The sequence below is a fragment of the Strongyloides ratti genome (assembly GCF_001040885.1).
Source record: "Strongyloides ratti genome assembly S_ratti_ED321, chromosome : 2".
Taxonomy (NCBI): Eukaryota; Metazoa; Nematoda; class Chromadorea; order Rhabditida; family Strongyloididae; genus Strongyloides; species Strongyloides ratti.
Window position 1 is genome coordinate 7,848,957 of NC_037308.1, and position 27,715 is coordinate 7,876,671.

Consider the following 27,715-nt stretch of genomic DNA (forward strand, 5'->3'; position numbering starts at 1 on the left):
TTTAAAAAACTGAATAAGAATATTATTAAAAAGCTAAGCTAAGAAAGATAAGAAAAAAATTAGATTTTGGTAAGTTACAAAATAAAATTGTTAAATAATAAAAATAATTTTTTTTTAATCTTTTATATCATAATTTTTTTTTTGAACTAGTAAAATATTGCACTAGGATGGATGTTAATTTTAGATGTGTAAACTTAATAAAAAATTTCTACAATATTTTTTTTTTAAATAAATATATATTAGAAAAAAATACTTCCTTTTTAATGTTTAATATTATAATATTGAAATTAATATGATTGCGTTTATGGTTACAAATGCGTAATCTATGATATAATCTCTTTGATATATCTATTTCTTTATATTAATTAGAAACTATCGGTTTTCTAAATAATAGTGGAAATTAAATTGTTTTTTAGGGTAGTCGTGTGGTTTAACTAAATTGTTTTTTTTTTAGGATAAATAGTGACAAAATTTTAGAAAAGTTTATATGTTTTGTAATAATTTTTTTATCCATATTAAAAAGTTGGAAAAAAAAATTTTTATTAGTATTAAAATTGACCGTGTTTTATATAATTTTGAAAAGTATATATTTTATCCATAATAAAAGTTTAAACGTTCATGATAATGTTTTTAGTATAGGACAAAAACAAGTATTATTGAATCTAATAAGCTATTTATTTATTTTTCTATTCGCCTATTTTTTTTTTGCGTAAAACGCTTATATATTAAATATTATTAACCCTAAAATATATTTAATATAAAATTATTTTATGTAAATGTAACTTTAAGGTAGTGGGAATGATATAAAATAATGATAAATCTAGTTATAAAAATATTTAAAACATTATAATATAATATTCATTATTATATTGTAAAATTTATCTAAAAAAAGATAAATTTTTATTGAAATAAGGTAATGAATATTAAAAAATGAAAAAATATTTTTGTAATTTTAAACGTCAATATAAGATGATGTGATAAAAAATGACGGAAATTTTTAGATAAATTTCCATTCTTCATCTATTTAACGTCAATCAATTGATTTGGAATTTACAAATATTATAGTAAATTGTTGCTCTTTACTGTACATTTAATGAATTTATAAAATTATACATAAAATAAAATATTAAACTTGGCAGTAAATTTACATTCATTATTTTATCATACAAATTTTAAAAAAAAAATTCACAATAATAAATAATGATTTAATTAAAAAATATTACAATGCATAAAAAGAAACTGGAAATTATCTTTTAATTGCCAATACTTTTCTTCCAGTTTGACATTACAACTCTAGGGGCACCTCCAGATACCTCAGTTCTACCCTCTTTAGTAATAACATCTCCGTTAGGTTTAATAACAATAAGAGCTGGAATTCCACTAACACCATATTGTTTAGCTAATTTTTGAATATGTTCACTTCCAAATGGAATATGAAGCCAATTTCCATGATGGGATTTGATATACCCATTAAGATCACTTTCACTTCTGTCAAAAGAAACAAAAACAATTTCTAAACCCATTTCAGATGCTTCAGAATAAAAATCAGCAAGAATTGGGGTGAAAGTTTTACATGGTGGACACCATGAGGCACTGAAATAAAGAGCAACAACTTTACCCTTAAGAAATAATGAATTAATCTTTATAAACGAAATATACCTTCAAAGCTTCTCCACCATTGATAAGACTTCCATCCTCGTTTTTTTTTAATCCAATATTAGCAAAAAGTTCAGACATTATAAATTCGTCTAAAAAAAAATATTGTTAATTAATAATATCATGAAAGTATTAATTGTATTAAAATGACTTCTAACATAAAACTAACAAAAAAAGAAAATGTATACAAATCATATCTATAACTAAAAACAATATTTGATTTGGAAAATAGAAATATTTTCGTGCAAAGAGTCAATGTTACAAAATTATAAGAAAATTTGAAATGATAAGATTCTAATCAAAAAATAATTTTTTAACCTTGTAGTAAGATATTTTATTAGAATTAAAAGAATAAAAATTTTTTATTATTTAAAAAAAAATATATTTATTTATTTAATACAAATTTTAAATATGTATACTTAAAACTACTTTTAATGCAATTTCAAAAACAATTTAATCTAGATGACAAATAAATGAACAATAGATAAAACTATAAAATGTCATACTTTTTTTTTCAGAAACTTCATAACAATAAGCAAGTTATGTGATTAATAATAACTTCATAAACGTTATCATTAAATTTTTATAGAAAAATGTTTTTGTAGAAACAGTTAACATTTGAATAATAAAGTTATACATTGAAATTAATGTTTATAATATTCACTAAATATTGCTGTCTTCATCAAACATTTTTAAAATCATTGTTAATGGTTTATTTTATATTAATATTTATAATTATAAAAACAATAACAAAAAGTAATAATAAACATTAAATTTTTAGGATAAAATAATGACTGTTTCCATTTTAATATGTATATTGAACATTTTGAAAAAAGTTATTAATATTGTTAAATAATTTTTTCCAATAAAAATAAATGGTTGGATTAATCATTTAAAAGTATATGTAATTGTTTTTAATTTTTTTGTAGTAACTACATTTGTAGTGTTAATAATACTCGTCATAAATAATTGTTAAACTTTTGTTTTTATTTTTTATAAGTTATATATGTTTTTTTAAAATATAATGTTTTTGATATGTAATTAATTTAAAATAAATAAAATTTTTATTATCTTGTTATTATTTTACAACTAAAGATAATTATTATATATCTTGACTATCTTTTTTTTTTGTTATAACTGAAATATAAATTTAAAAAAAAAAATTTGTTAGCTAAAAGTATGTCTAAAGAGAATGGGCAAATTTATGATCTAGGAAGTTATTAAAAGAGTTTCAAATATAATGTAACAAACTGTCAAACAAATATTATTATATTGTTAAAATAAACAAGGTATATTTGAAATACATAGGAAAGAAATATATTAGTTACTCAAAGAGTAGTTGATACAATGTTTTCTAAATAGTAATATGTTTTTAGTTATATATATATATTTTAATTGTTCTTGAGACCGCCTTCATATTTTACATTTGTCATGTTTACAAAACTAATGAAAAAAAACTCTTAATTTTTTAGTCTTTTAATTCCATTTAATATAACAATAAAAATGTTAACAAGTTTTGATATTTACCAATGAATACTTTGAACTCAATTGTTTAATTTTTATAATATAATTATTAAAAAAAAATAGATGTATATATATAAACATATATAAGATTGACTTAAATTTATTTTATGGATTTAATGTGTAAAAGGATATCATTATTACTGTAATAATTTTAATAAATATGATAACATTTCCCTTTTAATTAATATTGAAGACAAACAAAAAAATTTTTCTTTTTTCCTAGAATTAATATGTATGTAATTTTAATTTTAATATATTTTTCAAAAAAATAAATACTCATCTTAACATATTTTATAATCATTTAATGTTTTTACTTTTTAATGATAATTTTTATTAAGATTTATTTATAATGTTGTAACATAAATAGTAATAACAAAATATATTGAATTTACATATTTCTATTACTATTAAAATATCAAATTTCTTATAAATGTTCAAATTAACTGTTAGCATTTGGTGGATCATTTATTTCATGTTAAGAAAATAAAAATTTAAATCTTTTTTTATTGTATCTTAATTATAGTACAATTATTTATCATTGACGTGTTATATTTATTATAACCTATAATTTTAGTGAAAATATTTAGAAAAAAAGTATTATTTTTTAAAATATATCAAAGATACTATTTAATTGTTTAAATTTTTTTTATAATAAACATCAACTTCTCTTATTATGAAAAAATTTATTATTTTTTATAAAGATATTTAAAATACATTATTAAGTTTCAGAATGTAAATGATGTTTTTCATATCTAAAAAAAAATTATTATTAATTTTTTCTTTTTTTTAAAAACTAACAAAACAATAATTGTTTTTTTTTATATCCAATTTCTTTTAATGTTTTTAAAAAATTTTTAAAAAATAATTACTATCTAAATTTCATTATTGTTAAATATTTTAAACTTTGCAACTATTAAATATTATTAGATAAAAGATAGTTGGAGGATATAATTTTTTTTCCAGAATGAGATATATTAAATGAATAAATGTGTTAAAATGTCATACTATTATTATTTTAAAAGTTAACCAAAAATATAGGAAACTTTTTTTTTAACATGTTAACTTGTATAAAATAATAAAGAATGAGAAAAAAATTTAAAGTATCCTAATTTATTATTTTAAATGAATTTAATTATTCAGTATTTTGTTGAAAAAAAAATTGTTTACTTGAGATGGAAATAAGTCATTTTTATAACTAAAGAATAAATATGTTTTATGTACATTCAAAATTTAATCTGAAAATGTAGCAATTTTTAAAAACTATTTTCTTGATTTTAAAATTCTTCTATTATAGTTATACAATTTCCGCTTACATTTATAAATAAATAAATATATATATATAATTTAAATATGTAATATTAAATAGAATTTGAGAAAAAAAATATTTTATGGAGTTAACCATTCTCAATTAAGTTCTATTTTTAAATAAATATTTGTTTGTTAAAATATTCTTAATATTTTACATAATACAATGTTAATATATTTTTTTTTATACTATTTAGAATAGTTTATTTTAATAATGTAAAAATGAAATGCTATACAATAAATAAAATGTATTATTTACTTGAAAAAAAAAAGTTATAAAAAATATGAAATTTTTAAAATATAGTTAAAAATTTTAAACAAAATAATAGATTTTCTTTTATTATAGATCATTTTTTAATTTTTTTTATTTATAATCATAAAGTAAAGTGATTCCTGTCATGTTATTTATAATTATATTTTTAGCATTTAAACTACAATATGTAAATTAATATATGTTTAATCATATTAAAAAGTTTTTGTTCATAACTTATATAATTGATTATTGATATTTATAAAAAACAATGCTGTATTTTTTTTATAATAAAAATTAAACATTGCATTAAACTACTGAATTATATTTAGCTATTAAAATCTAAATCTTTTTTTTTTAAAGATTATAATTTTAGATATTAAAAAAGTTTATGATGTATTTTATTCTTATTGTTACTTAAAAAATGTTAAATATTTAAAAAAAATTTACATATATAATTTTTTAAAAGATGTATATTATAATTTTATATAAATTATTTTAAAAAAAAAATACAGATACATAAAATTTATATATTATAAATTACTACAATATTTTACCTGAAAACAGAAAGTTATCGTTAAACAATGCGTCATAAAATTATCTATTTTTATTTTAAATTTTCTTGTATAATTATTCTTAATTATATATGTAAATTAATTTATGAAAAATTTTACTTTTTCATAAATATTTAATACATTTTTTTTTGTAGATTTTTTAAAAACAAAATTTAACTATTCAACTTTTCTTCTTTTTTTTTTGTTAAAAATTTGTATTTAAATATGCAAGTAGTAATAAGAAATTAACTTTTAAAATTAGTGTTTACCACAGTAATAATTTTAAATGATATTTTGTAGTATACCGGGTATCAATAGAATTAATTATCAAACTATTTTATATATATAAGGTAAAATTTAAATTAACATTGTCATTTTAAATTTCTTTACACTTATTTATTTAATTTTTTAAAAATCATCATTACTTATCAAAAATAAAAATTTTAAAAATTTATTTTTTTTTATTGTTAAATATTTCATGATAAGAAATAAAAAGAATAGTTGATCTTTGACTATGTTTATTAGAAATGCTCATATTATAAAATAATAGCGAGTATATTTATATATATATTATGTCAATTTGTTAATAGTTGAAATAAATATTTTCTATGTTATATCTTATTATTCATTACCATTCAACATTTATTTATCTAATGTAATTAAGATTTAATATTCTAATTTTTACAGCTTTAAGCACAAAGAAGTAAAATTAATTTAAAATGCATTACTTTTCAACTTTACAAACTGTTTTGTTAAATTTGAGATTAGAATAACCAATTATTTTTATACCTATTTTTTTTTATAACTTATAATGTTACACTTTTTAAAACATTATTTTACTTGATATTTAAAAAAAAAAAGATTTTTTTTTTTGGTTAAAGAATATACTTTATAAAATTAATCATATTAAATTATTAACTACCTATTGAATAATTAATTGTAATAAAAATTTTTTTTAGAAAAAAACAATAAATTTATAAAAAAAAGAAATGATAATAATTTCATAATAAATAAGTATTAATTTTAAATTTAAAAAAGTGATTAACTATAAATTTAAATATATATATTTATAAGTTATAATAATTTTATTAAAAAGAAAAAGTAACTACTTATAAGGAGAATATATTAAAAAAGAAATTATTCTAAGAGGAATGTTAAAAAAAGAAATGATAAAAGAAGGAACTGGAAAAGAGTTATTAAAAATCAGTAGTAATGAAAATGTAAGTTTATGACTAGAAATATAATAAATTATTTTTTTATTATATTACTATAGTGAAGGCTATTTATGATATTATTAACCTGTTAATATAATTATATCTTTTCATTTGAAAAAATTTATTTTCAATCATTTGGTTAATATATATATAATATTGTTATAACGTTTATTTATTTTTTTATAAGCTTAAAGAGATATAACACATCTATCATATTATTTTATATAATTAAAAGTATAATAGTATGATAATTATTTTATGTTTCACGTGTGATTTTATCTACTAATTTTATTATATTATATAAATTATTGTTTAATTTTTTTTTTTCAAATAAAATTAATTAAAAATTAAACAAGTATAATTACTTGTTTATTTTTATTATAATATAGTTTAACAAAAAAAAGATAATATAAAGAAAAATTATAAAACTAATATTTTTAAAAATTTGTACTATTAAAAAATATAAACTATATTTATATTTTTAAAAGGTTACCTGGTAATAAATCTTAAATTACAAGACTTTTTTTAAGAATGAAAACGTGACATATTAGTACATTAATTTTATCTTTTAAATTAATAAAAATAAAAAAAAATTTTTTAGAAAAATTCTTTTATATCACAATATATATATTTATAAATTTCAAAATTAAATCTTTTCATTATTTTTTTATTAATAATAATAATCATATCTTTTATATTAGGATTTTACAAGTGTTGAAGTTGAACAAAAAAATTGGAAAGGGATAAGTATAGCTTTAGCTGTTATTTTTATAATGTGTCTTATAATCATATTATGTGTTTTACTTCTTACACCACGTATGTTTTATTAATTATATATTGTTATAATTAAAATTATAGTATCAAAATCATCAAAAGAACTTCGTACACCAGTTGGAATATCAGATATTTTAGAATATAGTTTAGTTCCATTAGTAGATGGTTTAGAATGGTTAGAAAATAATCATTTATTAGTTAAAACTTATGATAACAATATAACAAGTATTGATATGAATAATATACCATTTATATCAAAAACATTTATAAAAGATGAAATTAAAAATAGATATAATTATTTAGAAAAAATTTATCCAGGAAAGGATGATCAATTGTTTGTCGTTGCAAAGAATGTTTTTAATCAAAGAATTATGAAAATTATTGATCCTATTGTTGGAGATTATATTAATTTAGATGATGATTTAGATGAAGTTATAGGAAAAGTATCATTTGTATGGGGACCAAAAAAAAATCAATTTGCTGTTGTAATTGGTAGTAATATTTATGTTAAAATACCAGAAAAATCTAATACATTTAAAATTACAAATATTTCTGAGGAAGAAAGTCAATATATTTATAATGGAATCACTGATTGGATGTATTTTGAGGAAATTTTTCAAAAAAATGAAGCTATGTGGTGGTCAAAAAGTGGAAAATATTTAGCATATTTAACATTAAATGATACAAATGTATATCGTCAAAATATTCCAGTATTTCAAAAAAAAACTCATCCATTAATGGATAAAGTTTTTTATCCAAAAGTTTCTGATAAATATTTACCTATTCCAACATTAAATATATGGTCATTAGATGATGGTATATCACAAAAAATGAGAATTGTTTTAAAAAATAATGACCTTAGTACATACTTATATTCAGCATCATGGCATACATTTCATGGTAATGAATACCTTTTAGCTGTATGGGCAAATCGTATTCAAAATATTGTTACAGTAACTTTATGTTCTTATAATGAAAAAACTTGTATACTAAATTTTCAACAAAAATATATAATTGATAAGAGAAGATTAAATGCAGAAACAAATGAGTGGCAGATTCGTTACTCAACAAATGATGCTTATTTTGTTATATTACCGCAAAAAAATAAAAATGGAAACATTTATTCACAGGTTGCTAAAGTAACAGTTAATCCAAAATTAACAAATAGTCATGAAGTTTTCCTTCATCAGGGATCATATGATGTTTCAGAGATTTTATATGTTGATAAGAAAAAAAATATTTTATATTTTGTTGCAGCAGCTCCAGATCCAAAACAACAACATATTTATTCTATTTCAATATTAACAGTATTATTATAAATATTTTTTTTATTAAAAATATATCTTTTTTTTTTTTTTAGAATTCATCATCAGTTAAAAATATAGCACAATGTATAACATGCAATATTTTTCCAGATTGTACATATCAAGAAGGAAATATTTCACCTAATGGTAAAAATATATATATTCATTGTCGTGGTCTAGGAATACCAAGAACTTTTATTGCAAAAATTGATAAAATAAAAAATTATAGTACAACAATTCAAGATATAAATATAATGAAAAATATTTATAGTTCTAAAAAACTTCCTAAAATTGTTTATGATGAGATAACATTACCACATGGAAATAAGGCATTTATTGAGATATTAGTACCAGAAGGATATTCATTAGATTCAAAAGTTGATCGATTACCAGTTATTGTTGATGTATATGGAGGTCCTGGTGTTCAAAAAGTAACAGAAAATATGTTAAATTTATTATCAATGAGTATGGTATTTGCATCAACAAGAAAGTATGTTGTAATTTTTATTGATGGCCGTGGAACCATGAATAGAGGATGGAATATGAAAGAACCAAGATATGGAAATTTTGGTACAGTTGAAGTTGAAGATACAATTGATGCCACAAAATTATTATTACAAAAATATTCTCTACTTGACTCAACAAAAGTTGGAATATGGGGATGGGTATTTTTTATTTTATTTTATTTTTATAATATAAATATTTGTTATTATAGAGTTATGGTGGATTTTTAACAGCAAAAGTTATCCAAAAAGATAATGATAACATATTTAAATGTGGTTGTTCTATTGCTCCTGTTACAAATTTTTTTTATTATGGTAAAAGATTATATTTTTTTTTTAAAAAAAATTATTTTTCTTTCTTTTTTTTTTTTAGATGCTGCATATACAGAACGTTATATGGGACTAGAAAATAATAAAGGATATGCTGAAACAGATTTGACACAAGGTTCTTTAACTAATTTTAAAAATAAAAAATATTTAATTATTCATGGGTCGGCGGATGACAATGTACATCTACAAAATACTATGAATTTTGTAATTAATTTAGTTTCACAAAATATTGATTTTGACATGATGATATATCCAGATGATCAACATGGTATTATGAATGGAAAGAAGCATTTATATAATAAATTAGACAACTTTTTTAACAAATGTTTTTATAAAAATAATAATACTTAAAATATTTTTTTTTTAAAAATATTTTAAAAATTATTAATATATTTTTATCTAGATCAAACTATGTTTTAAAAATAACATTTTATAATTAAATATGTAAAATTAATAAATACCATTTAATGTTGCAATTATTGTCTTTTTTTTTTATTAATAAAGTTTATTTCTTTAATATTTAACTATTCTTTTTAAAATTAATTTTAATATTAATAATATAAAATATTAATTTCAAAATAATTTCATAAATATTTTAACAACTAAGTTATTTACTTTAAATAAAAAAGAAAAATTGTTAATAATCTTAAAAATTTTTCTGACCATTTTTAATGATTAAAATTGTTAGTAATGGGTTTTTTTTTTATTATAAATAAGAACAATGATATTGAAATATATTTAGTACAAAAATTATTAAATATTTGTTTAAAATAGTAGTATTTATATTATAGGTTATAAAAAGTATACTTATCAGAAAGAAAAAATAAAGTAAATAAAACATTATAGCATTTATTTACATAAAAAAGTTTTTTATTTATGAAAAAAATTAAAAATTTTTTTTGTTTCTATTTCTAGTTAATATGTTTATGTTTATCTATAAATGTAATAATCCATCAATATAAATATATATATATATATATATATATATATATATAACGTCCAGCGCTAGGAAATTGGCAATTGACTTAGAGTGTATGCTTTGATGTCAAAGTAATTACAATGGTAACAAGACTAAGGTCCAGTCATATGTTTCGATAGTTATTGAACAGAGCTATTTGTTTATCCTTATGCATTTTATTTTATCAATTGTTTTATGTCGGTAAAAAATTATTAAGTTATGACTACGAGGTCATGCATTTTTTTTTTTTTTTTTCATTTTGCTTAACAATTCATCCTAACATATATATCATCAGACATTTGTTAAAAAAATTCTATTAATGGTATCAGTCTGTTAACGTTATATATTATTTATAAAGTCGTTTCAATAAATTTGACATAAAATATTTTATACATATGGCTTATTTTATAAAAGTAAAATAATAGTTATAAATAACAATATACATATTTTTTTTCTATTATTAATTAATAATATTATAATCATTTATTTTAAAATTTAACCTAATATTTTATTATTTATTTTTTCTTTTAAATATAGATTAAATATTTTCATGTAATTTTATCTATATTTCAATTGGATAGATGCACAATAATGAACTAACAAATTATAGGCTATCTCACATATATTTTAAATATTTATTATTATTATTTTGTATTTTATATAAAAGTTATACTATGTTTTTATGTATTAAATGTATATTATATAATGTGTGAAAAAATTATTTATATTTATAAATTTAAAAATTAATTATTTTTCTAAATAATTATAAATGATATTTTATACCTTTATATATATTTCTATATTTATATATATTACATATAGAATATAAAAAAAAAAAAAAGTGAAAATAGGATTTTGCTAATACTAACTACATTAACCATAAATACAAACTTTTATGTTAAAGACTCTTACCAGCTCCTTGTGATAACATATAATCATGCAATAATTATTATATAGCATCTTCATTAATTTATTTATTTCTTTTTCAACTTAATTTTATCAAAAGTTTTTAATGAAACTTATTATATAAATTTAAAATTAACTTAAAACTCTTCTTTCCAATAATTAAAAATAATTTTTATAAAAAAAAAATAGTTATAATAATATTTAACTGATGATGATTTAATGTTTAAAATAAAAATTTAAGCTTAATATATTATTTATTTATTATCTAAATCTAAAATATATATATATTTTTTTTAAACCAATTTCTTAAAAACATTTAAAAATGATAAAAAAAAATAAAATAAAATAATACATATAAAATTTAAACTGAATAAAATTAAACTTGACATTATACTAAAAAATTTTATATAAATAAAAGTAATTTTATTTAAAATATATTAAATATATTGTTTTAAATTTTATAGATCTTTTTACAATTACACTTTAGTTTTCCTAATAAAAATCTTTTGTCTTTTAACATTTTTATTACTATTTATTTTAATATATTTATGTATCTTTTTTATTTATTCCATTACTTTGAACAAAAATTCAATGCATCACTACCTGTTTCATAGATAAATTTAATCATTAAATATATATTTATATATAAATATATTTTTTTTTAATATTTATTTTGTCTTAAATTTGTCATAATAACTTATTATCTAAGATAAAAATAAATTATATAGTTGGCTTGTAAAATTAAAAAAAAAAAAAAAAACTATAGTAATTAAAGTAAAATTTATTTAAAAAAAAAAACATAATTTTTATCTTATAAATTTAAATTTAAAGATAGTAATTTACTTTATACCATAATTTTAAAACATTTATACTTTATGAAGTACATAAAGATTAGATTTTACATTGAAAGTCTTATGAGTTAAAAATATCTAGATATATATATTTTGTATCGTTAAATATATATAATTTTAATGTATTTATATTATATATACTTAAATTAATAAAATAAATTTATATCCAATTACGTCATTACATCTTGTAATTAGGTTTTATTTTGAAAAATATTTTCAATTTTTTTTTTATTTTTTTGCAATATAATTGTTAGTTAATATGTAGTTAAAAGTTTATTATAATAACAATATTCCTATTGACTTCATTTAAAATTTAATTAATAATTTTTTATTTTAAAAATTTATTTAACAAAACCATTTTACCATATTATTTTATTATATTATGTCATTTTAAGACAATTGGTTAAATGAAAAGGATATTTATGTAAGAAAATATATAGTAATAATATTTTAAATGTTAAGGAAAAAAAAAGATATATAATATATATTATAATTATTATAATTTAAAATAATTATTATCACCAGTATTTGTAATATTTTATAATTTAAATAACAATGTTTTTCTTTTAAAGTACAATATGTATTATATATATATATTGAACAAACTATTACTTCAGCCTAAATTAATATATATTTTTTTTTAATTTTATAAAATTAATAACATTTTATAATTAAATGTTAATTATTATTAATAAAAATTTTTTTTATATTATTTTATTTAGATATATAAAATATACAATCAAGCTGGCATTGAAAACGTGTTGTTCTATATTTTGTTGTAGCTCAAAGAGCTGTTCCTATGATGGTTCTGGAGAAAATGGCAATAAAAAAACATTACAACATAAAAAATTACCAAAAAAAGAGTATAATCAAAGTATTATAGAAAATTTTGATTGCCATGCAAGTGTATCTTCTTCCAATAAATCTGGAAATGGAAGAAAAATATCACCAATAATGGGGGTACCACCAATACAAGATCATGTCATAATCCGCCAAAAAGCTGAAATTCACGATTCTAACTATGCAAATGGAACCGTCCACCACCATGACAATTGCCCAAATGGTGGACATAAAGTTTCAACATTAATTTTAAGAAATGATTCTTTCAATAATCCAGAAAATAGTTGTATTGATGATTCTAGTACATTTTCTGAAAAAGAAGCATATTTAGATATAAGAAAAATATCATTCGATCTTCCATCAACAAAATCATCTAATATAATTAATCCTATACGTAAGTTGTCTTATCATCAAGCAATGGAATGTCGAAAATTATCATCTACATCATGTTACTCATGGAAAACTATATCTAGTATTGAATCTTTAAATGATAATAAAAAATGTCTTTCATATTCTCCAAGTACTTACAAAACCATAAATAATCCATCTATTTTACATAATTTACCAACAGAAAAAATATATTTACCTAGTCAAAATATATCAAATACATTAAATACAAAACAAAAAAATACTAATAATTTAAAATATGAAATTCATTATAAAAATTTTTTGGATTCTAATTATTATATGAATGCAAAGAAAGCATCTATAGAAAGTTATACTGATACTGATTATTTAATAACACAAAGAGAACAAATAGCAGGTATGTTTTATTTAAAAAAATTTTTTTTATATATTACATAACAATTTGGTTTAAAATAAAAAGAGAATAAAAATAATATTCTTCACTGTATAGCTAATACTTTTATCAGAGAAGTATTATCATTTTACTATAACAAATGGTTAATATATTTTTAGTGCATTTGATAAATATAATAAAATAGAACTATTAATCTATTTTATTAAAAAAAGTTTTTTTTTTTTTAAAAAAAGAGGTAATAAAATAAAATATAAAAATAATTATATAATTTTTGATTATTCTATTCATTCCACATTTTAAAAAATAATGTGTAAATAACTAATAGAGTAATATTTTAATCCAAAATTTTAAATATTTTACTCATTTCCAAATATTTCAATTTTCATGTATTTATTATTATTATTTTTTTTTTTTTAATTTGTTTATACCATTTAGTATATTATCATTTATTTGATTTTAATTTTTATTAATATACTATTACTTACATTATACTACATTTTCATATAAATATATCATTTTTCATTATAAAATTATGTTTATAAAACCTGTAATATTTTTGTAAAAAAAAAAAATCTACTCTCTAAAAATAATAATTTTAATGATACTATTGAGACATTAGGATAATATGATAACAAAAGTATTTTTTTTCTCAAATTTAATGTTTATATAATTAAATTTTATTTTATATTCGTTGAATTATTTTTCAAGAAGTAGTTTCTTGACAAATAAAAAGTAATCAGAAAAAAAAATATATTATATTACATTTGAAAAATAATATATTTGAACTATTTGAATTTGATTATTCTTTTTCTCCATTTGAAATAATGACGTTGAAAGATATGTGCTTTTTTAACAAAAAAAAAAAAAAATTTTTTTTATATATATATTATATACTTATGTATATATATATTTATATATTCAATTCCGATATAAAGTTTAGTTGTTTAAATATCAATATATTTAACTTAACTATAAACCGCTTGTTTCGTCCTCAAAGTATTTGCCTTTCATATACAATGAACTAGTAGCATTTTTGGGCTAAATTTTAAAAGTGAGAATAATGAAATAGTAATTATATATTTCTAAAAATTTTTCTTTTTTTTTTAAAAGCAATTTTATTAAAACTACCTCATTTATAAATATTTTTATTTTACATATTTCCTAAGAATACCATAAAATGTCTATTCTAACATCGTCTATTTTTTTTTTTTTTAATTCATTTAATAGTTTATATTATTTTTTTAAAAATAGTCATAATATGCATACAATCTATGCAATATTATTAGCTCCAAATATAAAGTTGGATATTCTTTTATTATTACAGCCGTATATTAAAAATATGCTTGTTTACATTCATTTACATTTGCTTCAAATATTAAATGGAATGTAATTTAAGATACTATAATGATCATGGTTTTTAGTCATCTAGTTTAATTTTTACCTTTTTAAAAATATTTATTCACTTTATAAATATATAATTATGATTTCTATATTTCTTTTTAACATTAAAGTTTTTAAAAATATGCTTTTAAAGTTAGATTATATTATATAATATGTATATATATATTTTGTTACAATTTTATATTATTTAAACTGTGATACCTAATTTATTAGTTTAACTTGAATGACATTTTAAATTATCTATAACGATTAATGAAATATTTTTATTTTTATTAATTATTCTTTTATTTAACATTTTATTATTTATTTTTCTTGTAATTAAAATTATTTTTTATAAAGTATACTATACTTTTTATTATTATTGTTATTATTTTTATTTTTTTTTTCCTGAATTTATTAGTTTTTTTTTTTTTTAAATTAGAATATATTTATCGAATGAAATTCTTTATTTACTAAAAACAGTCATATAATATATTAACGAATAATAATTGTGTTAAATACATATTTATACATTTAAAGAAAATATTTCTTTTACATATTCTAAATTGTTTTTTCAAGTGTTTCAATTGTTATTTTGAAAAAAAAAGTTTAACCAAAATAAAGCTATATATTTTTAAGTTAATATTTTTAAATAAAACAATTCTTTATCCTCTATATTACTATTTATATATATAAAAAAAACTATTATATTAATTTATAATAATTTAATATTTATCTGTAAAATTTCTTTATTATTACAAACTACAATCATTTTTCAATACATTAAAACAATCATTTTAAATCAAATGAACGGGTTAAATAGTAACGACAATAATATAGACCATTCAAATAAAAATAGTAATAATATACATAAATCTTCAATAAATGATAAAAATAAAGAAAGATGTATTACTAAAATTGATGGTGATGTTGAGATAGAAGATTGTTTAAATAATATAAATACTGAAGAAAGTACATCAGATAACAAAAATTTTATATCAAATGTAAGAATTTCCTCAACACCATGTAGTCAAAAAAGTTCAATTACCAGTCAAAATGAATATTTACCAAATAATATATCAATTTATTCCTCAGAAAAAAATTTAAAAACAAATATATCTAATGATTATGGTATGATAGACACATGTAAAAATTTAATTAATACCACTAACAATTCATCCTTTTTAACACTTCCAACAATTAACGGTAAGTATAAATTATTTTTTAACTTTGTTATCATAATACAAAAAGCTTTACAAATATTTAAATGTTAGTATAAAGTATTTATAATTTATTTTGTCAATAATAAAAATCTATCATTATATATTTAATTTTAAAGTTATAATTAATTAAATACTTCATTTTATTTTAAAAAAAAAATGTTTCAATATTTGTTAATATTATTATAAGAATAATGTTTTTTATATATATAAAACATTTCTTCTATATTATAAAAATTTTTATTGATAAACTAAAATTTTTTTGTAGCATGTTATTTTTGAATTATTATCATTACATTTAAATAAAAAACAAAAAATAAAAATTATAAATATAGTTTAGATAAATATAGTAAGCATTTAAAAAATTATTTTGTTTTTCTATTATAATATTTGCAATTATATTAAAGATTTTTTATCAAATTTAAATTTTTTATATTTGTTTATCGGTATTAAATTGGTTAAGAGTACCAAAAAAAAAATTATTTTTTTTAATCTTAAAGTGGTTTAATGAAAGTGTTTTGAAGTATAAATTTTTTTGGCTTATGAAGATAAATTTTATGTTCATTTTTTTTTTGACATTGATGTATCGTTAGAATAAAAATAAAATATTTAAAAAAAGTAATCTTTAGTTTAAAAATAAGTTAAAATAGTATAACTTTTTTTATTAGATAAATATTAGAATGATATGCCATACTATAAAATATATATATATATTTATATAAATTAATCAATTAACATTACTTTAATATATAATTTTATTATTAGAAGAATGTGTACTATAAAGTGCTAATCTGAAAAATGATATTTACACGTCATAAAAATTTTATTTTGGCTCTTTATAACGTCAAACTTTTTTTTTGTATATATTTTTATTCACATTCTTAGATGTAAAATTATTCTACAAACAGGAAAAATGTTATACATAACAGGAACTGACTTTATTTTAGATTTATAACAAATTTTTATTTAACATATAAGGGGACAAATGGTACAATCATATATAATAATAAATATTTTATATTTATTTTACAATAAGAAATTTTATTTTTAAATACAATATTGATTGATGCCTATGGCACTTTATACAACATTGTTAAAATTTTTCTAAAGCTAAATAGAAGACACAACAAACATATATATTATTATTATCACGAGACAATATATTTTTATTTTTATTATAATAATTTAATATTTTTAGTTGATTTTGAAGATTCCTCTGATTCTGATTCATCATTTGCAACATCTCCATCTTTTCCAATGCAACGAAAAGTATCGTTGATGCCTGCATTGACTGAAGAAGATTTGTTAAATTCAGATCTTGGATATAAAGATCCTTTGTCAATAGCAAAAGTTTTTGGTGAAAATTTTGCCTCACAAATAACATTTAAAAATGATAATAATATTGATGGTTTATTAAATGATGGAAAAAAACAATGTACAATTGGTGATGATTGGATTGATTTACAATTTAATTCAAATTCTCCATTGTGGCCTTTTAAGGCAAGAGATAGATCATTACCAAGGTAATTTTATATCTAATAATATATCTTTTATTATTTTTTTTTCTTATCCAATTATAATTTTATTTTAAAAAAAAAAATTAAATATATATACATATATATATATATATATTTACAATGTTATAAAAATATAATAACATTATATATATATATACATATATATATGTGTAGAAAAAAAAATTAGCATGTTTTAGTTGATCACCTATCATCTTAATATATCATATAAAACAGACATTTTATTAAATAAAATATATTGTTTTATATGGTATAATGTTGTCCAAATCGACAAAAATGTGAAATTAAACATTATGACTTTTTAAATTTTTAAACATTGATAACAAAAAATATTTATTGATAGTTTTTAATTATTATGAAATTGAATGATTCCCTATAACCTATATCAAACATTCTTTCTTTAATATTTCGTATTTATTACATAAATTGTTGTTATAATTGACATTTATTATTGTTCAATTTTTTGGTTAATTTCATCACTAGTAAAAAAATATATTATAATTTAAAGAATATTATATTATGGCTAACAATATTTATATTAATTGCCAATCATTTTTAGTAAATGTAAACAAAAATAAACTTTGACACTCAATTAAGAAAATTATTTTCATTAAAATTTTATATTATAAAAATAAAGAAATATTAAGTACAGGTAGTTTTTAAATGACACTTGTCAAATGAAATATTTATAAACAAAAATTGTATTTCTTTTAGTTTTAATCACAGTATTTATGCGATAATGTTTACAAAATAAAAAGATAAATTGTGTAAAGTATATTTTATCATTATTTAAAAATCTATATGAAATTTATATAACTACAAAATACCACAATAATTATGAAGATAACATATTTTAATACATTCTTTATTTTATTTTATTTTATTTAACTTATTCATCTTTTTTTTTTCTTTCAGTGGTGTACCTTCAATTAAAATATTAGTTAAGAAAAATCAAAAAAATAAAGTAGGCAAGGCAGGTGAAGGTATTGAGAAGGGTGAAATTTGTGAGAAAAATTTTTCTAAAAATATTGAAGATTTTGTGGTTGATAAAATCAATTCATTGGATGGCTCTAATAATTATATTTCTAAAATTCAACAAAATTCAAATATTAGATCAGGACAGATTGATGAAATAGAAAATAATTCTGATTATCAGGAGTGTCTAATACCATTACCAAAAATTTCTAATATACCAATATCAAAGCAATCATCACATTCTTCACCAAAAAACATACACTTTACTAAAAGCTGTGATATAAAGTCACTATCTAAATTACCTAATTTTTCTCCTGAATTTACAAAAAATTTAGAAATTTCATCATATAAATCATTTGATATGGAAAAATCTTCTCAAAATATTTTAGAAGAGAATTTAAAAAGTAATAGCATTTTCTTTTATAAACTAAGCTATTTTCTTTTTATTATCTTGATATATAATTAAATAAGTCTCTTTTTTTTTTTTAAAACAAAATCAATTTTACTATCCCCTAGTACTTTTATAGATTACTTTATATCAAAGTGATTTTTTGTACTATATAGTATAAGTATTTGTGTTGCCTTTTATTACTAAAAGTGCATACATTTTTTTTTTCCTATACAAAAAAAAAAAAAAATTAAACATTTACTAGAGAAATATCATAGATTATTAGATTAAAGAATGAGATTTTAATTTATTTTACTATAAAATAATGATTAGTATTAGTTATACAGTGAAGAAATTTAGAAAAAAAAAAAAAAAAAAAACAAAAGAAAAATATTTTGTAATAATAATTTTTTCTTTAATATTTATTTTTAGATATATTATCAGAGAATACTGATATGATAGCATTCCAACAGGCAATTAATAAATGGGTATGTTTTTAAGGTATAAAAAAAAAAACTAATACTTATTATATTCTTAATATAGCTTAAAGAACAGTCAGGAGTTGAAACATTAGCTTTTGTATTAGTTACACAAGATAGTGATGTTTCTTTTGCAACTGTTGCTGGGACAGTTAGCTTAAAATCACCAATAATATGTTGTCTTAGTGAATCATTAATACAATTTTTTGATTCAAAAATAAAAAATAAAACCAATAAATGTGACTTTGAAGAGTGTCATTTGAAGGATCTTCCAAATCAAGATTTAGAAAAATTTGATAGTCTACTAATTACAATGCTTCTTCAATTATATTCACCAGATATGAGTGATCAAATAAATAGTATAACAAAAAATATTAAACAGATATATGAAAGATGTTCAATTTTACCAATAAGAGGTAGTAATGAATTAGTTAGTGCTTTATTAGTGATGCACCAAAAGCCAAGGTAATTATTATTTTTATATATTTTAATGGATAAAAAAAATGAAATTATATAATACTTAAAAATTTATATTATACTACAAAAAAAATAAAAAAAAATAGGTTAATATAAATTGATAAAAAAAAATATTATAATATTAGCTTAGTTATAAATATATTTACAATATATTATAATTCTATAAATTTATAATTATAATTATATTTAAAAAAATTTAGTTTTTTTTTTAACTAAAAGAAAAAAATGATTTATTTAGCATTACATAAATTTTTCATTACTTTTTTATGATCAAATTAAAAAAGAAAAATATTTTGAAATTTACAACATTTAATAATGTATTATAAAAAAGGTGACATATATATAATTACTTTTAAAAGTGTAGTATTAAATTTACAAAAGATCGTAGTTTAATTAATTAAAATTTTTTTTTATTATATTAGATTTAAAATATTATACTTTTCAGTTTACGTGACAATCAAATATCAAAAATAATACCACATCTACCGATGGTTGGATCATTATTAAGAATTTTATTTAATATTGAAGATCAAAAAAAAATGGCAATGCAAAGTGAGATATTTTTTTCTATGACACAAAATGTTTTTTCTTCAATGAGTAAGTTTAAAATAAATTTAAAAAAAAAAAAAAGTATGAATGATTTTAATAGAAAAACCAGACAATGTCAAATGTTTCAAAATAGGTTTTAATTTAATTTTTAATTGAATAAACTTTAAGATTTAATTAAACAAACTTAAAAATAAAGTGTAATTTTATTAATATAATAGAAAAATTCTTGTTATTTATTTTAATCATGTTACATACTTGAGTCTTGTCTTAACTATAATATATTTACAACTAAAAAACTCTTAAATTTTTTTTTTAAAAGATTATAAGTATTAAAGAGAAAGTTTTCAATTTACTATTAATTTTCCTGTCAATGAATTTAAATATTTTTAGGATGTTATTTTAAAATCACATGTTATAGGCTTTTCTATAGTTAAATTATTTAATTTTAAAATATTTAAAATGAGGGAAATGTTACATATACTTTCTTGACAAAATATTTTTTATTTTATAAAATAATTATCAAATTGTAGAATAGTTTATAAATGTTAATATTAAGATGATATAACATTTTTTTTATCAATAATATTTTTAAGTATTAAAAAATTTTTTTTTAATTTATTTTATAAATTTCTTATAATTTGTGGATAAATTATCATAAAAATTAAATGTTTATATATAATATAATAAATTTTATAAAGATATTTTTTTTTAATAAAAATCAATTTCTTAACATATATGTGTTAAAAGCTTTTATTATTGATGAAACAAAAATTCCTATTTCCTCTATATTAACAAATTCGATTATTTAAACATCTATTATTCTAATGATGATGTATATAAAAATGTGTCAAAATTTATAAATTTAACTACCTATAAATTATATGGTAAAAAATTTAAAAAAGAATTTTTATATAAATAATTTGAAAACATTTTTTTTAGTAATGATAATTATATATATATCTGATTATATTAATTTTTAACCATGATGACTTTATTTTTAATTATACAAATATAACAATGTTTGCTTTAAATTAAAATTATTAAAAATATTATTTTAATGGATAATTTTAATATTTTTGTATAGAATAAATTTAGGCCTAAAAAAAAAAAATTGATAGATGAAAAACATTATTATCTTTTTTTTTTTTTGTCAATTATATCATTTTTTAATAAATATAGTATTATAATATAAATTGTTTAAACTAAAATATTTAGTTTTTATAAATATAATAAAATATTTTCCGGTTATTATTTATGTATAGTATTTTCTAACTTAGTGTATAATGAAGTTTTTATAATTTATATTCAATAACCACGATCTCCTGTCGATTATTGTATCGTGACGTCACATTATTGACCAATGGTCCAATTGTTGATTTTAACAAGAAAAATAATATTAAATCATTTTATCGCATTAAATACTTTTCTCCTTGAATCATAGCTTTTTTAAATATTTTATTTTCTACTTTTTGTGTTTGTAAGTTCAGTTTGATCAAACAAAGTATAACATTTTAATAACAAAAATTTATTATTCAGAAAAATTTAATTCTTACAATATAGTTAGTTATGTATGCTTAAAAGTTTCTTCTTTTGAATTTAATTATTATTATACATATATAAATATATATATATATATACTTGAAATTTAACTCATTATTTTACCATATAAAATATATATGTATATGTATTATTGTGAAAATGATATAGTAACCTTTAAAATCTCATTTTATCTTTATATACATATTATTTAAATTTTATATCATAATTTTTTTTTTTTTTTTAATAATTTTATATAATATTTTCACCATAGTAACAATATTATTTTTATACATAAATAAATAATTATAAGCAATATTATTTAAAATTAAGAAGATCATTTTATTAAAATATTTATTTTAAAAATATTTTATTATCATACTAAGTATATAAATGTTTATTCTTATTAAAATTAGTATTCTACTCAATTTTATTTTCCAATATCCACTATATCTTTTAGTGTTAAATTCTAATTCTTGTCACATGTCAGAATACACAAAAATTTGTCATATAATTATATGATAATATAAAAAAAAAAATCCATATCAAGATATATATTTATAATTATATCACTTAACCTTTTTTTTTAAATAATAATTGAGGTCATAAATATTTATATAATATTTTTTTAAAAGTTCCATTATTATAATTTTTTGACTAAATAAATAAAAATAAGTCTATTAAATGTAAGAGAATAAAAATTAAGTTTGTCTTGTGACGTTTAAAAAATATAATGTATAGTTACTATATTTGTTATTAAAAGTTAAAAAAATAAAAATGAATAAATGACAAAAATTTTCTTTCAATTTTAAAATTTAATAAAACAACTACTTAATAATATATTTTTATATAACATAATATTTATATTTTTTGACATGTTGTTTATCAAAATATAGGAAAGAATTAAAAAGTCTTTACTTTATAATTTATAAATATTAATAATTTTTTTTTTATTATTTTTTTATTTTTTTTTTTGTGCTACCATATTTTTTCAATTGTATTACATTTTTGTAACGCCTATTTATTTAATTTTGTTTTAAAACTTTAAAATAAGTGTTTATTTTAAAATTTTTAAAAAAAAAAAAAATTTTAAAAACACATGAGAGTAAAATAGGATTCACTAATAATTATAATTTTATCACATTACTTGTCACATAAAAATAATTATTAAAAATAAAAGTTGAAAACAATATAATAAGAAAGATAAAATATTAATATAAAACAAGGGTTGCTCAATATTTTAGTGAATGAGATACCTTTATATAAATATTTTGTTGTTAACAGCATATTATTAGATTATTAATTTCTCTGACAATATTTTTATATTATTCAGTCTAAAAATAAAATATACGTTATAGTGTTATTGGCCACTCAAGTATTATAATCAATTTGATATTATATTTTTATTATCTTTTAGTATTAATAATAACAGGTGAATTTAATATTATTTATGATTTAATATTCTACCTATTTTAAATATTATAACCTGATTATTGACCTTACTTTTACTTGTTCAAATTTCAATTGACTTTTATGTTCATAATATATGAAATTTTATAAAATATTTGTAAATAATATATATAATTGGTATATATTTTATCCCCTAATATTTAAAATATTAGTATTTTAAAAAAAAACATTTTAGATAGATAAATAATATTTTTTTTTAACACAAAAGTTGTTCTATTCAATTATCCACATAAATGTTTAATGTTGATAATTTTTTTATATTTATTATTAATAATAGTAAATGTTGTCATAAAAATAAATAATAAACAAAAGTAGCAAAAACAAATTTCACATATTTGTTTGTCTCATAAATAATTTACGTTACTTAAGATAACGTTATTATATGTTGATATATATATATATCTAACAAAAATTTTTAATAGTCAAAGTTTTTATTTTATAAACCAAATATTTTAAAATAATTATATTCCTATGATAAACATACGTCTTGTCTTATTGTAATTTCAAACTTTTATCAAAGTAAAATATTTTATAATACATTTATTTATGAAATTATACTCCCGATACCATTATCTTAATAATAGTAAATTTTTATTTTAAAAATAAGACTAATAATAACGTTTGAGTTAGTTTTACTGTTTTCTTATCAAAAAAAAACTTTTTTTTTTCCAGAACAAATAAAAATATTTATTTTTTTTATTATATTTGCTACTCTAAATTAGTTCCTAATTTTTTTTATCTATTATTTTTTTAAAAATGCATATAATTGCTTCGCACTCTACTATTACGTCAACATCTGAAAAATTGAGTAACAATAAATTAGTTAGAAAAAATTCTTTATCATCAGCATTGATGGCTACTAATATTAGTAAAGATTTCAATATTCCTAAAAGAAAGACATCCGTTAACTCAATAAATTTTGATAAAAGTTTACATATGACAAAAGATTTTAAAAAAATGTTATCTTGTCAAAATTTGCATGCACCAAATTCAATTTTTGGTGAAATTACTATCAATGACTACAAAATAAATGATATTAATGCTAAGAAAGCATGTCTTGGTGAGGAATATAATAACAGTACCCGAAATTGTTTTACAAATAGTATAAATTTAAATGAAAAAAAGACAAGATCTAGAGGTTATAATAAAAAATATCATACTACACATAGGAGTCGAAGTCCCTCAAGAAGTTCAGTTAGATCAGAAAATATTTCTAAAAAAGAAAAATATTCATTAACATTAAAAAATAATTTTGATGATAATTATAATCATTCCTTAAACTCACCATCTAATTCTACTACTAATACTTTTAATCAAAATGATGAAATATCTAGTAGTAGTAGTGATAATTATAATTCTTCCTACATAAAATTATCTCTTTTATCAAAAAAAGAAGAAATATTTGACATATATTATACTGGTGTGATATTTAAAAAAATGGATTTTTTACCAATGCACTTTTGTGCTAATTGTTCTCATTTTGTTTTAGGAGATATGAATGAACTTGTAAGAAATATTATAAAAGAAGCAAAACAATTAGTTAACGGTGAAGCGTAAGTTTTTTTTTTTTTTTATTTTTTGTTATTTAAAAAATTATAATAATAATTTGTAGATGTTCATTATTTTTATTAGACAGAGAAAATAATGAATTGGTTGCTGAGGTATTTGAAGAAAATTGTAAAACAGGGGAATATTTAAAAGAAATAAGAATGCCAATTGATCAAGGTATTGTTGGGTATGTAGCAAGAACAGGTCAAACTCAAAATGTTCCCGATGTAAATAGGTATGAAAAAAAAAATTTATATTATTATTTATTTATTTATTCTTTTTTTTTTATTCTAGTAATCCTTATTTTTATCCAAAAATTGATGAAAAAACTGGATTTGTTACAAGAAACATTCTTTGTGTTCCAATTCGAGATAACACTTCTGGTAAGTTATTTTAAAAATATAAACAATTTTTTAAATATATATATATATTAAAAAATATTATATTTATTTATATCTATCTTTTATAACTAGATTTTCTATATAAAATTAAATTTTTTTTTTTACATTTTATATATTAAATAAACTTTTAATATTTTATAACTATAAATAAATAATAATTGAATTACTTTGAACAACTGTATTATATAAATATAAAAAAAAAAAAATTATATTATAAATACTTTTGTTAAACTTTAGCTATATAAAATTTATTTTAATAATAATTAATATATTTATTAATGTTTATTTTAGGTGATTTGGTTGGGGTAGCAGAAGTTTGTAATAAAATTGGGGCGCCATCTTTTACAAAACATGATGAAAAAATTGCCAATACATTTACAATATTGTGTGGAATGAGTATCTCTCATGTAAGTATATTTATATATATAAAAAAAATATATTTATTTATTTATATATGTATATATATATATTTTTTAGTGTTTATTATACCGTAAACTTCAAGAATATCATCGTCGTAATCATATGGCTGCAGAAGTTTTGGTTCAAGGTTCAACAATGTCAATTTCACCAGAAGATATTTTAAGACTTTCATTTCGTAAAATACCTGAACCAACGTCATTTCATCATAACTTCAATAGCTTTCAATTTATTCCTAGAAGTATTGGAACAGGTGATATATATGTTGAAGCATCATTATCAATGTTTGATGAATTAGGATTTATAGAAAAATACAGAATTCGCCAATCAACATTAGCTAAATTTTTATTAATGGTTCAACGAGGTTATAGAGATGTTCCATATCATAATTGGTCTCATGCATTTGCTGTGGCTCATTTTTGTTATTTACTATTAAAATTACCAACTGTTAAGAAAGCTTTAACAGATCTTCAAAGATTATCATTATTAGTAGCTTGCCTATGTCATGATATTGATCACCGCGGAACAACAAATGCATTTCAATTACAATCTAAAACACCACTTGCACAATTATATAGTTCAGAGGGTTCTGTTCTTGAAAGACATCATTTTGCACAAACTGTCACAATTTTGGGTATGGATGAATGCAATATTTTTAATCAATTATCCAGATCTCAATATCAAACAGTTCTTGGACATATACGACAAGTTATCCTAGCTACTGACATTGCTGTTCACCTTTCTCGTGCAGATGATATTAGGAGAATGGTTGAGACAGGATTTGATCCTCAAAATAAAGATCATAATGATAGATTTTTGTGTCTTCTTATGACAGCTAGTGATCTCTCAGATCAAAGTAAAGATTTTCGAAATACAAAATCAATTGCTGAAAATATATATAAAGAATTTTTTAGCCAGGGTGATCTAGAAAAACAGATGGGAAATACACCAAATGAAATGATGGATAGAGAAAAAGCATGTGTACCACTTATACAACTTAATTTTATGGATAAAGTTGCTCTTCCTGTTTTCTATAATTTAGCTCAATTATTAGATGAGCTTGAACCTACATATAAAACTCTTCAAACAAATAGAAGATGTTGGGAAATTTTAAATGAACTTATTCAAGAAAAAAATGATTCATTTAAAGGTTTAGAATATTTAAGAGATTCTGAACTAGAGACATGTGTTATTGAAAGATTTAAAAAAGAAGTAGAATCAGAAAAAAATTTATCAAATTAAATAGGTTTTTACTAATGTAAAACGTATTAAAAATGTATTATATATTTTATAGAAATATCAGAAATTCTCGATTTTGATCTTCAAAAAATTTTATTAATCAAGTACTAATCACTTTAAATAAAAAGTAATAATTTGGTACCTCGCCGTTATTAATACCCATTTATGATATCTCTAATAATTATAATTACGAATTAGTACAAACGGGCTTTTAGTTCCCTCATTTGTAATTAATATCAAATTATAAAAAAAAATTATTCTTAATTAGTATATCTATATATTAGTACAAGATTCTTGTATTATTTTATTTTAAATAGCAGTTATTGTCAATAAGATTATTTAAACTTTTTATTATATTGAATAATAGACATT

General features: G+C 18.1%; 3 protein-coding genes across 3 annotated transcripts; 2 read left to right on the forward strand and 1 right to left on the reverse strand.

The window, feature by feature from the left end:
- Window positions 1-1,253: 1,253 nt before the first annotated feature.
- SRAE_2000251100 (Nucleoredoxin-like protein 2) lies at window positions 1,254-1,737 on the reverse strand (the record flags this gene model as incomplete). The annotated part of the gene is made up of 2 exons (XM_024653588.1): window positions 1,254-1,619; window positions 1,660-1,737. 2 exons carry the CDS (start codon window positions 1,735-1,737, stop codon window positions 1,254-1,256), a joined length of 444 nt encoding a protein of 147 aa, XP_024507049.1.
- Window positions 1,738-6,440: 4,703 nt separating this feature from the next.
- On the forward strand, window positions 6,441-9,765 carry SRAE_2000251200 (Peptidase S9, prolyl oligopeptidase, catalytic domain and Peptidase S9B, dipeptidylpeptidase IV N-terminal domain-containing protein; the record flags this gene model as incomplete). The annotated part of the gene is made up of 6 exons (XM_024653589.1): window positions 6,441-6,509; window positions 7,205-7,319; window positions 7,362-8,584; window positions 8,638-9,246; window positions 9,297-9,399; window positions 9,458-9,765. 6 exons carry the CDS (start codon window positions 6,441-6,443, stop codon window positions 9,763-9,765), a joined length of 2,427 nt encoding a protein of 808 aa, XP_024507050.1.
- A 3,039-nt stretch (window positions 9,766-12,804) lies between these two features.
- On the forward strand, window positions 12,805-27,346 carry SRAE_2000251300 (cGMP-dependent 3',5'-cyclic phosphodiesterase; the record flags this gene model as incomplete). The annotated part of the gene is made up of 12 exons (XM_024653590.1): window positions 12,805-13,732; window positions 15,950-16,315; window positions 17,528-17,852; window positions 18,780-19,243; window positions 19,660-19,715; window positions 19,771-20,171; window positions 20,629-20,780; window positions 25,228-25,291; window positions 25,351-25,521; window positions 25,581-25,669; window positions 25,979-26,094; window positions 26,165-27,346. The coding sequence occupies 12 exons, from the start codon at window positions 12,805-12,807 to the stop codon at window positions 27,344-27,346; spliced, it is 4,314 nt and encodes a 1,437-aa protein (XP_024507051.1).
- Window positions 27,347-27,715: the final 369 nt, after the last annotated feature.